A 17,412-nucleotide genomic window follows, 5' to 3' on the forward strand; every position below is an offset into this window, starting at 1 on the left:
CTACAGGTTTTTGTATATTGCCATTCCTAATATCTGATTTGTGTCCATTTATCCTTTTCCGTAGAGACTGTCCAGTTTGGCCGATGTACATAGTAGAGGGGCATTGCTGGCATATGATGGCGTATATTACATCGGTGGACTACACCAATGTAATATACATTGTATGTATAATTCCACTACGTGCATCTGACGAAGTGGGTATTCACCCATGAAAGCTCATGCTCCAAAACGTCTGCCACAGGATTCTTTGCTGCTTTTACAGACCCAGACTAACATGGCTACCCTTCTGATCTTTAAGGTTAATCATTTTTCTCCTCTTTTCCACTTAAAGTCACTGTTGAAGTGTAATTGCAAGTGCTGGCTTATTGATGGGGGTGGAAAAAAATACCTACGGTGCCTGTCTATTGTCAGAGTGGGGAAAATATCCAAAGAGGCACAAGTTACTGAACATGACCCTCCATTATTTCTGGAAATTGTTACATTCATTATTAATAGGAGCCCTCAAGCTAGCTTTCCGTACCCGCCTTATTATTACGTTCTTGGTTTCAAATGTCTTTATGTGCCTTTTCCATTGAGCTCTCTCTCTGCACAGCAGATGTGTGCACCTCTCCTTCCTGGAACTGCCATTTTCAGACCTAGTGTAAGCCACTTTGCCTGGTCAGGTAGGTGCCTTTGCAACAGGGTTGAAACAGAGGAAAATGCAGTTTCCTTTGTGTAACATTTCAGGCAGTGCAGGAGAGTTCTTACATAAGAATATCAGAATGGCCATACTAGGTCAGACCAAAGAATCCTGCCCAGTATCCTGTCTTCTGACAGTGGGCAATGCCAGGTTCCCTAGAAGGAATGAACAGAACAGATAATCATCAAGTGATCCATCCCCTGGTGCCCATTCCCAGCTTCTGGCAAACAGAGGCTACGGATACCATCCCTGCCCATCCTGGCTAACAGCTACTGATGGACCTATCCACCATTAATTTATCTACTTCTTATTTAAAGAAGTATAGTCTTGTCCTTCACAACATCCTCTGGCAAAGAGTTCCACAGGTTGACCATGCATTGTGTGAAGAAATACTTCCTTTTGTTTGTTTTAACCCTGCTGCTTATTCTTTTCTTTTAGTGACCCTCTAGTGCTTAAATCCTAGTTCTAGTGTTAATTCTTAAACCATAACTACTTGATTCAGCTACTGTTAGGTTACCAATCATCTCTAAAAATAATTTTGTTATTAACACATCAGCTTAATAAAACCCAAATAATTTTAAACAATCTAACTTGCTTTCCTCTGTTTGTGCTCTGTGTTTATTTATATTATTTATCTGTACTGTGGTAGTTCCTCTGAGTGCCAGGCATAGCCCAGGACCCACCCCACTGTGCTAGGAGCTGTGCAAACACAAAACAAAAAAAATAGAGGTCATGCACCAAGGAGTTTACAATCAAAGCATGCACTTCACTCAGTTTGGACACTGAATCAATGGAATTACTGCAAGTGAATCCAAAGAATAAATCATTTCAGGATTGGGGCCTTAAAATAACCACCCTTCTGTCTGCAAGTATTTTACTTGTCATTGTTACAATACCTAAGCTCACTATGGCCACACTGATGTAGTTGGAGCCACACAGTATATCCCATGCTGGTCCTACACGGAGACCGCTTCCCATCACACTGATCGGTATTGTCTCATTTCCTTCTGCTCCCCCATCTGTCTCTCGGGAGGGTGCTCAGATGCATAGATTCCAAGGCCAGAAGGGACCACCGTGATCAGCTAGTCTGACCTCCTGCATAACACAGGCTAGAGAACTCCCCTAAACAATTTGTTTTGGAACTAGTGCATATCTTACAAGGAGAGTCTGAGGGAACGGGGCTTCTGTAGTATGCAGAAGAGAAGAGTGAGGGGGGATTTGGTAGCAGCCTTCAACTATCTGAAGGATAGTTCCAAAGAGGAGCTCAGCTGTTCTCAGTGCTGGCAGATGACAGAACAAGGAACAAGGGTCTCAAGTTGCAGTGGGGGAGGTCTAGGTTGGATATTAGGAAACACTATTTCACTAGGAGGGTGGTGAAGCACTGGGATGGGTTACCTAGGGAGGTGGTGGAATCTCCATCCTTAGAGGTTTTTAAGGCCTGGCTTGACAAAGCCCTGCCTGGGATGATTTAGTTGGTGTTGGTCCTGCTTTGAGCAGGGGGTTGGACTAGATGATCTCCTGAGGTCACTTCCAACCCTAATCTTCTATGATTCTATGATCTTTTAAAAAACATCCAGTCTGGCTTTAAAAATAGCCAATGATGGAGAAGCCACTGCAGCTGTTGGTAAATTGTGCCAATGATTAATTACCCCCACTGTTAAAAATGTCCACCTTATTTCCCAGCTGAATTTGTCTAGTGCCAACGTCCAGTCATTGGATTGTGTTAGACCGTTGCTAGACTGAAGAGCCCATTGTCAAATATTTGTTTGCCATATAGGAACTTACGGCCTGTGATTAAATTAACCCCTAAGGGCCAGTCTACACTGGCAATGTTAAAGCGCTGCCATGGCAGCGCTTTAACATGGCTTGTGTAGTCACGGCAGAGCACTGGGAGCTCTCTAAAAAACCCACCTCCATGAGGGGAATAGCTATCAGCGCTGGTGCATGGTCCGCACTGGCGCTTTACAGCGCTGAAACTTGCTGCACTCAGAGGTTGTTTTTTCACACCCCTGAGTGGAAAGTTGCAGCACTGTAAAGTGATTGTGCAGACAAGCCCTAATTTTCTCTTTGATAAACTAACCAGATTGAGGTCCTCCAGACAATCACTATAAGGCATGTTTTCTAATCTTTTAATCACTCTTGTGCCTCTTTTCTGGACCCTCTCCAATATATCAACTTCCTTTTTGATATTCCAGCCATGTGCACAGTCCAGGAAGGGACACAGAACAAAAATCCAATTGAAAGCTCCAGGCTACAGTCAGGTACACCTTTAAGTTCTCATGCACTAGTGCAAATCCTGCTGTGTTTGGGTCTCCCGCCTAGCCAGTGAATCTTTACATCCAAATAAAACACTTGGTTCCCCTTTATTTATTAACTGATTTATTTCCATTTTCATGAAAACTTTTCTATTAATAGAGAGTGCACTATTTTTTTAACCAAAACAAATATTGAGTTTAACCCAACAGGACTCCTTGAACACAGACTTCTCCTCCGGGGCCAAGCAGCCAAATTGAAATAGAAATAACAGCTGAATAAATAAAGGGAGAGCAGAGTGAGGAAGCAGAGTTGCCTTGTGAAAATGTTTCCCGCTAGAGTCCTAAACAGTGTTACGAAGAGGCTAGAGTTTGAGAGCTTCATTGGGTTATCTAACCTGGATCCATGACCTGGTTCAGCACTGCACTGCTCTGTCCAGAGTGTAGAATATCTCCCCATCGGTGAAAGATGAGGTGCAGCCTTTACCCAAAACCCAAAGGGAGGGGTACACACTCAAATGATTCACACTGGGCAATTCGAATCCACTGGGATTCCTTCTGTAAGCAGAGTCAGGATGAGCTGTACCCTGACATCTGGTGGTGAATTGTGGGAAGTGTGGAAAGAATGTCCGGAATGTGAAATCTCAAATATTTGCATAGGCACGCCTACCCCATCCCAGACTGCCGAGCTGTGGGACTGCTTTGTGACAGAAATGACTCACCCTCAGTTGGGTGGTACTTGCTAGACAAGGGACTCCAAAACCTAGTGAAGAGAGAGAGGTTGGGGACAGGTATTTGTGTCTGGTGGTGTAGGCTCTTTGTGGAGCTAGAAGCACCAGTTGCACCCCCTCCTCTCTCCACTGTGGAATGTCAGAGTTGATTTTTTATTCCCTTAAGACTCTAGCTACAGGTTGCTGAGCTGAACTCACTTTGGGCTAATGGTGCATTAGCACTAGACTCCCCTACTATGAGCTGAAATCACTAAGAGCTGAAGTCACAAAAGAGCTGAAATTACTGAGCTGGGAGCACTGAGTACTGTGCTAACTAGTGGGGGAGCCTGAAGCTATACTGTGGAACAGAGCAGTGGTTGGAGTGGAGCAGTCTGGGGATGGCTGAGCGGACCACTAGACAGCTGGTGAGCGGACGGTTGGCAGAGCGCGAGCTGCTGGGGGCATGGGAGAGCCCACAGAGCGGCGGAGCCGCAGCAGTTGCAGGAACAACTGGAGCAGGCTCCCGCAGGCAGCTAGTGGAGCGGAAAGCAGTTGTGAGATGGCCGGGAGCAAACGTGAGCGGCTGTAATGCGGAGCCGTCGGTCCAACTGCTGACGCAAGCGCGGTCGCAAGCCTACGTCCTCCGCGGCCGCCAGCAGGGCGAGTTGCCTCTGCGCTGCACGAAGTGCCTGCTCACCAGCGCTGGTGCGGAGCAGCGTACCTGCTCATCAGATAGACATCATTGGAATATCTAGGCGCGCTTGACACAGAGACTTATGACGGTTGGTTAGCAGAAACTGCATACAGAATGCATGAGTGCTTGGACTTAAGACCCTAAGGGAAAGGACTTGCCAAATGTACGTTTGGGGGTTGTTATGGTTTGTGTATAACTCTGTTTGTGGGTTTTCCAATGGGATGCCGCATTGAATTCCTTCCTTTATTTAATAAAGCATTTCGCGACACTCAGACTTCTGTGCTTGCGAAGAGCGGCAAGTAATCTGCCTCCTAGAGGCGACCGGAGCGGAAAGTAGAGTGTTTATATAAGTGTCCAGGTCACTGGGTGGGGCTCGAGCCAGTTATGCCTTGTTGTAATTGAATACGGACACCCCTGGATACTGACAGCTGGCCATTGTTGCTGCCAAACTCAGAGGGCAGAAAAGGGTTACCCTTCACTACCAATGGTAAATGCTGACTACTGCCTCCCTTGGGTCGACATTGAAGTCTGAGGACAATCTGATTCTTCCAGCCAGCGGAAGGAGAGACCAGGGTGTGTCGCTGACCCAGGGGAAGGAAATGCCAGATCAGGGAGGATTGATCACCTTCAGAGGTACACGGCAACCTCATGCACAGGTCCTAAGTGCGCCACGCACGAACTGAATTGTCAGGCACTACACACTGCCCCAGGATCGTCTGGCCACCAGTCTGGGCGGAGAGGCGAAGCTGTCAAAGGCAACCAGACAAAGCATCACTTGCTGGCGCAGCCCATATTAGCAGGGATCCAGCCTGGAGCCTGAGAACCAACAGAGAACCCTGGGACTGTTAGTCCCTTGAGTTAGACTCCCTGCCCTATAGAGCCAGCCCTGGAACCAGGAAGAAGAACTCAAACATTATCCAAGCATCCCCTTGGCAGCTTGTCAACAGGACAAGAGAGGGGAGGGCATGCTGAGACTCATGCTGCAGCACCTGCTGGTGAATAGAGAAGCTGCACTTGAGGAAGAGGTCCATATATTTACACACCTCAAAAATGGGACACCTCAAGAGGAGGAGGGAATAGAACCCACCACCACATCCACTCCTCTCCAGCTGCCATCGACCCACAGAAACACCCAACCCATCCAACCCCCCACTGCTTCCTGATCACCACCCCCCGGGATCCCAATGTCCTATTGCCCCCAGACCCCCAGCCCACTATCCTAAGTGACACTGACTCCTTGCCTCCCTTGATTGCCTCCCTCCGGGATCCCTGCCCCTAATCTGCCTTGGACCTCACACCCCTATCTAAGCCTTCTACTTCTCTTTTCCCAGGTTGGCCCCTCCTGGACCCCAACATATCCCCTAGACCACCACACCTACCTTATCCTCGACAACCCTGGGACTCCAACTGCCTCTCGCAACTGCCTGATCCCTGACTGCACACCTGCTGACACCCACGCATTAACCCTCCCTTCTCTCTGCCCCTTACTGCCCCCTTGACAATCTACACCACCTCCACATCCACCACCCCCCTGCTCCCTGTCCCTTGACTTGCCGTCCCTAGGAACCCACCTCACCCTTCTCAACTTCCCCAGCACCTTACCCGTGCCACTCAAACCAGTAAGTCTGCTCCATGCAGTGCCAACACGCTGCTGCATACATGCTGCCTCTGTCCCCACGGACCTCAGCCCCCCGCCCCAGAACACTGCCGGCGTGGTTGTCACTGAGGCTAGCAGGGACGAGGGAAGCAGGGCGCGGGGGCTCTGGCTGAGGAGGCCGCATGCAAGCGGTTCTCCAATCTGGCCGAGCTGCCCTGTCAGCCATGCCTTGCTCTGCATGGGAGAGAAATCCTGAACCTTTTTGAGAGTTTTACAAATTCTCCCGGATGTCTATTTAAAACCCCAAAAGCCGGACATGTCCATGAATCAGACATATGATAACCTAGTGTATGCCAAGGAGTAGGTTTGGCCCAGATATCCCCTTCAGAAGATTTCCCCAGACCTTAGCGATACTGGTCTGACTCTCACCTTGCAGCCCAAAGAAGGAATTGGGGTGGACTAAAAGGACAGTGGCACCTCTCTATCTGAAGCTTAGCAAGGGAGGTACGTGGATCCCACCAGAAGTTAAAATGATAGTACTACAGAACCTGGACAGCTTTAGATACAGTACTAGGCACATAGGAAGATTTCCCCTTCTGAGCCATGGAAGCAGAAATTGACTCTTTCCTTTCCAGATTTAGCTAATATTCAGAAAGAAGATCTAGAACCTGCCTTCCAGATTTAAACACCTCAAAACAGCAGAGTGCTCAAGTCAATTTGGGCAGCTGTTACTTCATTCTTCCAAATCAAATATACTGATCCACTGTAACTTGCTGTAGAAAAAGCAGGATAAAATTGAGCAAGAAATGCTTCCCAGTGGTTATTAGGACTGGAATTGCTATTTTTAACAGCCATTGCCTTTTTGTTTGTTTAAAAGGAAGACAGTGATATTGCATTGGCAAATTCCCCATAGAAAGAAAGAGTGGAACAAAAGAATAATAAAGGCACCTCCACTTTTCCTCATTAATGTAGGACAGTCTTATAATAAGCATCCAGATATCCTCTAATCACACAAGCTGAACATTGTTCCACTTTACTGCAGTTCTGTAACCATATGGGAACCAATCCTGTCTGTGTTCTGTGCATATCCAAAATTTCTGCTGAATGACCTGCCCTGGGAGCAAGTTACCAGTGACCCAGGGCTGGGGCGGAAGGAAGGTGCAGGTGTGTGTGGGGAGAGCCCAGGGCTGGGGTGGCAGGAGGCGTGTGTGGGAGGCAATGGTGGGGGGGAAGGGGGGAGCCCAGAGCTGGGGCGGCAGGGAGTGTGGGTGGGGGGGAAGAGCCCAGGGCTGGGGCAGCAGGGGGGTGTGGCGAGGAGCCCAGGGCTAGGATGGCGGGCAGCCAACATTCTTTTTTGCTTGGGGCAGTAAAAACCTAGAGCCGGCCCTGTCCGGGAGGCTCTGCATTTTAATTTAATTTTAAATGAAGCTTCTTAAACATTTTAAAAACCTTATTTACTTTACATACAATAGTTATATATTATAGACTTATAGAAAGAGACCTTCTAAAAATGTTAAAATGTATTACTGGCACGCGAAACCTTAAATTAGAGTGAATAAACGAAGACTCAGCACAGCACTTCCGAAAGGTTGCCAACCTCTGCTCTCATGTATGTATTTTATAGCCTGACCCAAAGCTGAGTATATACAATTGTAACTTGAGGATTAACAGGTTCTTGTCCCAAGATCAGGCCTAGTTAGATTACTGTAAAATTATCATGTAATTTGGGAATCTCGATGTGCACAGGTGCAACACTCACACTATAGGAACTCTGTATGAGTACAAATACATGATTTATTAATAATTTAGCAAAGTTATACACACACTTAAACTCAACAAGGCAGATAGAGATAATACAGAAAGTCCATTTGGACGGTCAGTCTTACACCCTGGAATGTTAGCCATTATCTTTCTCATCACCATCCGTTTTCTATGGGTTAGTGTATGTACGATGTTACCCTGTTAACACACGCCAATTTGTTGTCCTGGCACCTTTGTGGTCTGACATTCTGTCCAGAACCCTAGAGATGCTGGTGTCAGCTATGTTCTGTGGGTGGCTGATGGGTATTCTGGACAATAGTCCCCCTCTGGCCTGCTACTTTCAGTTCCCTGCCTTACTTAAGTTTATCTATGCCAAAGGTTACAGGCCTCAAGCCTCCCCCTATCTGCTAAAGCCAGATCATAGGGGATAAACGCCTGCAGGTTCCTTGCATTGCTACTAAACACAATACAGCAGAATGACAAAGCACTGACTACAATACAGGTAAAGTGGCCCACTGGGCTACCATTTCTCTGGCTGCCTGTGACTCCCGGGAGCCCTGCTTAGGCCACCCCTTGTGCACAGCACTGACTCACCCAGGGGGGCCTGGGGAACGAACCCTCCCACCGCGCCCAGCAGCTCGTGTCTCCTGCCCCAGGTGTCCCCAGACCCCCCAGCGGGCCCCTTGCTGCCCTTGTGAGCGGGGCGGCGCAGCGCTGGCTCCCGGAGGGGCAGGGAGGGGGCGCTGCGCTGGCTCTGAGGCCAGGCCCCAGAATAGCCCCCTCCCCAGGGGATCCCCCGTCCCTCCCCCCGCGCTGGGCACAGGACACTCCCTCCCCGCACCCGGGCGGAGGGTGTCCCCGGCGGCCCCGCGGGGAGGGGCTGTCCAGGCCCCGGCGCTGCAGCAGGAGGCGGGGAGCCAGTTCCCCCGCGGCAGCCGCCGCTCGCTCCCTGCCTGCCAGGGCACCAGCAGGGGCACTCAGGCTGGCTCCGGGGGGATGCGCCTGCCGTGGGACCGCCCCGGGACCCGCAGCCCCATGGGGGGCCCGGCACCGCAGCGCAGCGCCCCAGCAGCCGCGGCCACCGCGCTCCTGCTCCTGCCGGTAAGTGTCCGGTGATGCGGGGGCTCAGAGCCGCTTCCCCGGGAGGGACACGCGCCTGGCCCCGCTCCGGAGCCGCCGGGTTGGGTGAGGGGGGCGCCCCTGGGATCGCAGCTCCGGAGTTATCCAGCCCAGGCAAAGCGCTTCACCCCCTTCTAGCTCCCTAATAGCCCCTCTCCATCCCCCGGCAAAGTCACCTCTGATCCATGGCGCACAACCCACCGGGACCGCAAGTCACCTCGTCGCCCCCAAACAGAGCCTCGGTACCCCAAAGCCCCCCTCCCCAGAGCACAGCCCCCCCCAGCCATCCCCAGAGCCACAGCACTGAGTCAGCAGGACCCATCGGGACTGCAATTTACCCTCTTCCAGCTCTAAATAACCGATCTATCCAGCGCACAATTCCCCCGTGCAAAGCCGCCTTCGCCATGGCACTAAGCAGCAGGACCCGCTGGGATCACAATTCACCTGCTGTCTCCCAATTAGACCCTGCTATGCCTCAGTTTATCCTCCCCCCCGCAGGAAACTCACCCACAGATCACCCCACAAACCCTAAACCCTGAGTGATCAGACCCCCCTGGGATTGCAGCTCAGCCCCCGAACACCTCCCCAGAGCCACACTTTTATCTCAGCCACTCTCCCCTCAATTCCCCCACTGACCAATGAGCTCAGGATTTGGCTCTCCGTCCTCCTCCAGGGTGTAGACAGTCCTCTAGTAACTTTCTCTAGTAAACATCCTGAAATAAGTGATCGGAAAAGCTCCCTCCTCAAATAATCCTTCCATCATTGTTCAGTATAGTCACAGTGCCCTAACAAGCTGATTTCACTGCAGTATCTTTAACAGGCTAACTCAGTGATAGCTGGTCCAGATAACTGAAATTCAGTCTCTGCTTCCCTAATTCCTGGTTGTGGAGTGCCAGGTTACTTTCTCACAGTAGGAATCAGAAATAGCATTAGGCTAATTCAGTAAATCTATGATTCTATGAAATCCTTCTGAACCTTTGCTCAGAGTTTTCCCCTGGGCAATATTGACAGAGATTCCCTCTCCCCCTTAATAATAAGCATCCCATACTGCAAATGCTTTGCCAGACCCATGGGGGAACTGGATTGTCATAGCTCATCCCAGACTTAAACTTTCCAAGCCAGGTTCCTTATCCAACCTCAAAGTGCATTAAACTGTGAACTGTAATCCGCAAAGCAAAGTTTGGGGATTAAACCCCCAATGATTCTGCATTGCCGACCCCATGGTGAGAAAAAAAAAAAAACAGATGATCACTCCAGCTCCTACCTCTCTAAGTTCAGCCTTGAACATTCCTTTAAGATAAGTTTGTTTCCTCTTGCTTTGTCTTCTATTTTCATTTATATATTCAGCCTCTCTCAGGAAGAAAATCCACTATGCACATAGGAAGAAAACTGTAGAATGGAATCATATGGCTGACGTTTGTAAAGTGCATTTAAAAGCATTGATTGATATTGGAACACAAATAGGCTAAGGTACAAGCCTATTATCTAAGTCTCTGCCTCCATGTCCTCCTTTCTGATTCCAGGAAGACTGGCTTCATGCCATCTCTCCTGACCTTTGCCTTCCATTCCATACCCCTTCCCAGACTTCTGCCTCTCATCTCCCACCTCCCAAACTCTAGCCCAGCCAGGTCAGGTCAGTTTACAGTTATACAAGTTTAGGGTGACCAGATGTCCAGATTTTATAGGGACAGTCCCGATTTTTGGGTCTTTTTCTTATATAGGCTCCTATTACCCCCCATCCTGATTTTTCACACTTGCTGTCTGGTCACCCTATACAAGTTTATATTGTAAATGTTGCTTTTTATACACTTAATAGCTGTTTCCTTTTTTTAATGGTCCCACCAATCCACCCCCAAAAGAGTAAAAGGCACTTCTGTTCAGCAAGGCTAACAGAATAAAACAAATGTGAAGTTTCTAGATTAAGCCATTTTACACCTATGATGAGCCAAAAAAGAAAAAAAAAATGTTTGTTTGTTCCCAAAAGCAAGTGATAGCCAAATTTTCAGAACACTCTATCTTTGGATTTATTTTCTTTTGCCAAACTTCCCATAAGTAAGTAAATAAATAATTTTAAAATGTAACCTAGGATGAGGAGGAGAATGCACAATTTCAGGAAGATCAGTTTCTTTTGGGGGGGGGGAAGTTGTGTGTGTGTGTGTGTGTGTGTGTGTGTTTCTTGTGGGGGAAGCAGACGTTTCTGTGTGCAGAGAACTGGGTTTATAATGGAGAGCTAACTTCAACCTTAACTATGGACTGGCTGCTGCTGCTTCTCCAAAATAATAATTAATACAAGGCACTTACAGGTGTTTTCGTTTTTTAAATCTCTGGATATCAAAGTGTTTCACAAAAGTATGACGTGCTATCCCTGTTTTACAGCTGGAGAAACTGTAGCACAGAGCGGTTATGACCAACAATTTCAAACTTGGGCTCCAATCCAGCAAAGCCCTTAAGCATATACTTAACTTTAAACAGTTAAGGTGTCTCGCTAAAGTTAAAGGACTATTTGCATCTGGGGAATTAAGTACATGTGTAATTGTTTGCAAGACCAGGACCTTACACACCTAAATAAAAGTGGCTTGATTTAGAGAGAGGACTGAGCAATGAGATTTCCACAAGAGTTGTGTGTTCTCAGCTCTTCTGCAATGAGGCCACTTCTGATATGGATTTGGGCATACAACTTAAAAAAGACGGGTTAAATGATTTACCCAAGGTCGCATAGCAAGTCAGTGGTAGAGCTGGGAATGCATCTCTATACTTATGTTTTCTAGCAAACTCCTATATATGATGTACTAGAAATTTTATATACATAAAGGCAAAGAAAAGAAGAATAAAAAATGGTGACTTAGTCCTTGTGACCTATAAAGCCTTTGCAGAGCACACATGGTTTTGGGGAAAGTGTTCATTTTAAAACAACCCAACAAAGCAATATTTGAATCAGAAGAGAAAACATGATAGTCCGTTAAACTTCTAATTGATCTGCCCTCCTGGAACTGAAAAACAGCCATGGCAATTTGAACAATATCTGGTAAGTGATGGTAGTTTAAAACCATTCTTAGACTGAGTGCCAAATTTCAGGCTAGGTTTGAATTAATGTAAAATGAGTGTTTTATAACTGGCAACTACTTAACCAGCATTGCTATAATATTTTGGCAGGGTTTTCCTTTGTAGCCATAGCATAGCAATTACAGGGCATTCACAGAAAACAGTTTTAAGCGGGGTAAAATTGTTTGCATAAATCAATCAGTAGTTTTGCTTTGAAATGTTTCAGTGAATGAATGAAAGCCATGGGTACACTTAGCCAGAGGGGAAATAACCTTTAGCTTTTGTCCTTGTGAGGCGTCTGCCAAAAATTGACAACCACTTGGAGAGAAAAAATAATTGATAAACCCTCTAAATTCTTAGGCTCCATTCCTGCAAATTGATCCCCCTGTGTGAATCTTTATGCCCATGAGGAACTCCATTGATATCAGTGGAGCTCTGTTCAGGAGCAGGATTCTGTCTAGATCTCATTGCAGGGCCAAGGCCTTTAGAGCCAGATTTGTCCTCACCCCCCCACCATACTTACAGCTCCTACTGCTGTCAGAGAGTCATTGTGCCTGGGTATCTGAGGGAAGAATTTTGCCCCAAAAGTGAATTCTGCACTATTCTAAGGCATTTCTAAACTTAATCATCATCCTTTCATGTGTTAATGATGAGTACAGAAGTCTGGTATGAATCTGATTATTTTAGATTTCTGAAAATGATTCACAATAAAAATGAGAAGTTAATGGGATATTGTCAACTTAAAAAAATCACATTTTTGCCCCCTAGTTTATGAAACCTGAAAGCATTTTAGAAATATAATAATAGATACGACTTCTTCACTCTGTAGGTAAGTTGTTCACTTTCTGATTTTTGTTCTGAGCTCCGCTGGTATAAATAGACTAGTTAGCTTCGCTTTGGAATCTGGTCAGTTTCTAATGCATGTCACTTATGGTCTGTCTATGCTGCAGACAGGGGGGAGACTACCAACCTCGGTGGATGGACTTGCACTAGCAGGGCTTGAGTTAGCACCCTCAAAATAGCAGACTGGGCACTGTGGCTCTGGCTTGACTTGGGCTCTCAAGTGGTGTGAGAGACCAAGCTCCAGCCGAAGCTTCAATGTTCACGCTGGTGCTCGTAGCATGCTAGCTCAAGCATCTTTCTACCTGGGCTGGGAGGCTCACTCTCAGGGCACGGCCAGACAACCCACCGGATTGGTGGGTAGTGATCGATTTATTGGGGACTGCTATATCGTATCTCGTCTAGATGTGATATATCGATCCCCGAACGCGCTCCCGTCGACTCCAAAACTCCACCAGGGCAAGCAGCGGTAGAGGAGTCGATGGGGGGAGCCACGGCCATCGATCCCATGCTGTGAGGATGGGAGGTAAGTCGAAATAAGATACGTCGACTTCAGCTACTCTATTCGCGTAGCTGAAGTTGCGTATCTTATATCGACCCCCCTCAGTGTAGACCGAGCCTCAGTTGCAGTCTAGACATATCCTTTCGGCTGTCATGGGCTAGCATGATGCTGCCATGTTTGGATTGCAAACACAGCAGGGAATTTTTGTTTGGGAAAATAAACTGTCTCCTTTGGAATGAAAAAAAAAATGACAGCTCTTCCATTGAGTTAAGTATTTTTGCAAAAGCTTATTCTTCCTCTCAGTACCTATAAACTGAATTAAGTGGGTCTTGCCCTGTTACACACATCTTTTTCTACCCTCTTTTTCTAATAACCCACACCCATTTGATCATCCCGTATTCTGCAGATTGCCCTTTACAGGCTAACTTGATTCTTGTATCTAAGGAGTTGGAGCTGTCCAACAAAACACAAATATCTCTAGCACTTCCTGATATACAGTGCTTTATATCTTCAAAGCATTGCATAGACATTAACAGCACTTTTTGCCTTTTTATAGGTGCCACAAATCTAGCCTTGGAAGTTCTGCATTTTTATCTAGATTTCCTTATCAACCCATCAATAAAAATATAATTAATGTATTTACTGATAAGTCTTTTGTATCTTGGTAGAGTTGAAAATATCTGTATTATTTTTGAATCAGGCTAGATTTGGATAAACAGCTTTTCCAGAAGAGTTTCATAAACTTAGCCTTAGCCATTGTTACTAAGAAGAAACTATGTATGTATAAGTGAATAAACAGAAACTGGTCACTTAACAGTGTGACTACCAGTGAGTAAGAGACTTTCTCTTTCCAGTCATTGGTGGCAAAAATTGCATGTTAATGCCATCAGATGGTGTCTACATATATGCAGATTATATATTCAGTTTCTGAAGCAGGGAGGGGTTGATAGACGTTTCTTGCAGCGTTCTTTCTGTTGATTAAAAAGGGGTATCTTAGCACATCATGCTTCCTAGCTGGGTAAAATTAGTAGCATGTCTGGGGGAATTTGGATCAGACCTTACAAACGGAGGTCCTGTCTGCTCTGTGTGCGTAGACAGAATTCATGTCACTTCGGACATGTGTGATTTGGGGATGCTAGTGAGTTTTCCATTTTGTCCTGAAGGGCTGAGACTCACGATTGTCCGGATCTGGGAGTGAATTCTAGGTTTGAGAGTTAGTTACTGAACTGCTCACGCAAGTCTCATTCTTGAGGCTGGCAGCCCCAATGTAGAACTACCTGTATAGGACACTTGGAATCTGTCATAATTTTGGAATGATCTAATTAAAACCAATGTTTGGGATACAATTCTATATGTTTTCACCAAACAAAAAGAAAATGCTGAATTTGTACTCCTTTAACAGCGCTATTTAAATGGTGTAAGAAAACAAAACTAATTAAAACTCTGTAAAGTTCAACGTAATCCTGACTGAATTACTAACAGCTCTCTTGGTTGAGTTTGCAGGGAAAGTAAATAGTGACCAATGCAGATGGAGTTTAAAAGACATTTGTTCTTCCACTGCAATATTAAACTCTTGGCCTGCTACTGCTAGTTTAATATGCCAGGGCTGGAACGCAGCTGTCTTCCCCCAGGGGCTGTGTTGTAATTTGTCTTATCATTACATGAGTGCTTGGAATGGTGGAGGTGTTCTGAGTAGTATATTTCTGCACTGGGTTGTGTGGAGGCTGCTTCTTGCTGGGATGTCTTTTCAGATGGAAAGGAAAGTGGAGTGGCTGAAGAATACAGTAACTCCTCACTTAAAGTTGTTTCGTTGTTACATTGCTGATCAATTAGAGAACATGCTCGTTTAAAGTTGCACAGTGCTCCCTTATAACGTTGCTTGGCAGCCGCCTGCACTGCTTGCAGAAAGAGTAGCTACCTGATGGGGGCTTGGAACCAGGGTGGACCGGCAGCCCCCCTATCAGCTCCCCGCTCCCCTGAGATCCCTGTGCAGCTGCCGCCCAGCAGGCTATCAATTGCCGGCAGTTCAACTGTCCCTCCCCCACTGCCATGTGCTGCTCCTGCCCTCTGACTTGGAGCTGCTCCCGGGAGCCTCCTGCTTGTGCAAGGGGGGGGCTAATGTCAGAGTGTCTCCCTACCCCCTGCCCCAGCCCCCCACTTGCCCCTTCTCCATACAGAGCAGGGTGGGGCAGGGCTCAGGACAAAGAGAACTTACTTGGCAGCAGTTGCTGTCTCAACTTCCTGATCTACTTAAAAAGGCAGTGTACTTAGACTGGGGTCAGCGTACTTAAAGGGGCAATGTGCATCACTTTCTTTCTCTCCCCCTCACACAGGGTGTGCATCTCTCTGTCTACCATGCTGTCTCCCCTCCCTCCATTCGTGCTGCCTTGTAGAGTGTGGGGCTTCATTAACAATGTGTTAACCCTTGAGGGCTCAGCCGAGTGCTAGTTCATCATTTAGCAGTAAGGCATTCCCTGGGAAATATCCCTCCCTCTTCCATCCTCTGACTTCACCACCTTAACCAAGCTTCACCATCATCATTGCTGTGTATAGTATTAAACTGCTTGTTTAAAACTTATACTGTGTGTGAATATATATATATATACAGACACACACACACAGTATAAGTTTACACACACACAGTATATGTTTTTGTGGAAAAAAATTTCCCTGGAATCTAACCCCCCCCCCCATTTACATTAATTCTTATGGGGAAATTGGATTCACTTAACATCGTTTTGCTTAAAGACACATTTTTCAGGAACAAAACTACAATGTTAAGTGAGAAGTTACTGTAGTTGAATTGATAGTGCGTTTTGCAGAGCAACCTGCTTTCCTAATCAGTGTTACAACGCATGTAGACACCAATTAGAGCACCCTGGACAGGCTGTGGGGATTGATCCCAGGATCGAGAAGCATAAGGCCTGCTGCTTGAATTAACACATCAGTGGCAATAGCAGACTTCAAAAGCTCTTCCACGGTCCGGCTGCTACAGACGAGCAAAGACCCATGCTGGTTTAATGGGGGCTATGCATGCAAATGAACCGATATACCCCATGGCCCAGATCCAGTGCTGTGCTTTGCAGAATGGACAGCATGAGTGCAGCTTCTCTGAATTCCAGTCCATAGAGCAACTTAGAGTGGCTCCAGTCCTCCACCATGTCCCTCTGCTGGAGCTGTGAATCAGGGTGACACAGGGCCACCCATGCTGCCCCTATGCCACCGAGTGCAGTCCCAAGGGGGGCTGTGCTATCCTTCCTATGGCCTCTTTACACTGTAGTCAGGGACAGAGTCGGGTCCAATATCTTTAACACATGGGGACACGGTGTTCACATTAGCACCAAGTTACAGTCTCTGCCTGGTTTGAATAAAGCATGGGATATTATTATGAAGAATTAAAGAAGTGAGCATTGCTAGTTATTGTTCAGGGTCTGCTCTTCAAGCCCTGAACATAACTCAAAGTAGTGTAACTTGTTCAGGGAAGTTGTGAAGGACCTGCACCCTTTCCAGTGGTGAACATGACCCTGCCACCCCATGGAGTGAAGGATGAGGCTCCTGAACGATATGACAGTGTAATGCTGACAGACCTAAGTCGGCAGGCGGGATCGAACTTGGGGCCTCTGGAGCTTAGTGCATGAGCCTCTACCGCATGAGCTAAAAACCAGCTGGCTGTTAGCTAAGGCTGTAGAGCAGACTCATTTAACTCTCTCGGTGCCATTAGATGGGTCTCGGTGTCACTAGATGGGACACAACACCACACCCAGGAGGTGTGTGGGTTATAACAGCACAACCTGTTTTCACTAGATTGTTGGCATTTGACCTGCAGCCCATGATTTGAAGGAAAAGATCATGGCTCCTTTAGCCTCACAGGTAGAGTATGATGCGACTTTTGGGGTTGGGGAAACTTGATTGGTTGAGTATCAGAGAGGAGCCGTGTTAGTCTGGATCTGTAAAAGCAGCAAAGAATCCTGTGGTACCTTACAGACTAACAGACGTTTTGGAGCATGAGCTTTCATAGGTGAATACCCATTTTGTCGGATGCATGTAGTGGAAATTTCTAGGGACGTAGATATATGTGCAAGCAAGCTAGAGATAATGAGGTTAGTTCAGTCAGGGAGGATGAGGCCCTGTTCTAGCAGTTGAGGGGTGAAAACCAAGGGAGGAGAAACTGGTTTTGTAGCTGGCAAGCCATTCCCAGTCTTTGTTTAATCCCGAG

General features: G+C 46.9%; 1 protein-coding gene across 1 annotated transcript in view; it reads left to right on the forward strand.

The window, feature by feature from the left end:
• Positions 1 to 8,689: 8,689 nt before the first annotated feature.
• Positions 8,690 to 17,412, forward strand: part of CRHR2 (corticotropin releasing hormone receptor 2) — a 290,812-nt gene continuing 282,089 nt past the window's right edge. The window contains exon 1 of the mRNA XM_032764679.2: positions 8,690 to 8,794. Within this exon, the coding sequence (XP_032620570.1) occupies positions 8,690 to 8,794 (105 nt within the window). The remainder of the gene's footprint in view (positions 8,795 to 17,412) is intronic.

This window comes from Chelonoidis abingdonii, chromosome 2 (genome assembly GCF_003597395.2).
Source record: "Chelonoidis abingdonii isolate Lonesome George chromosome 2, CheloAbing_2.0, whole genome shotgun sequence".
Taxonomy (NCBI): Eukaryota; Metazoa; Chordata; order Testudines; family Testudinidae; genus Chelonoidis; species Chelonoidis abingdonii.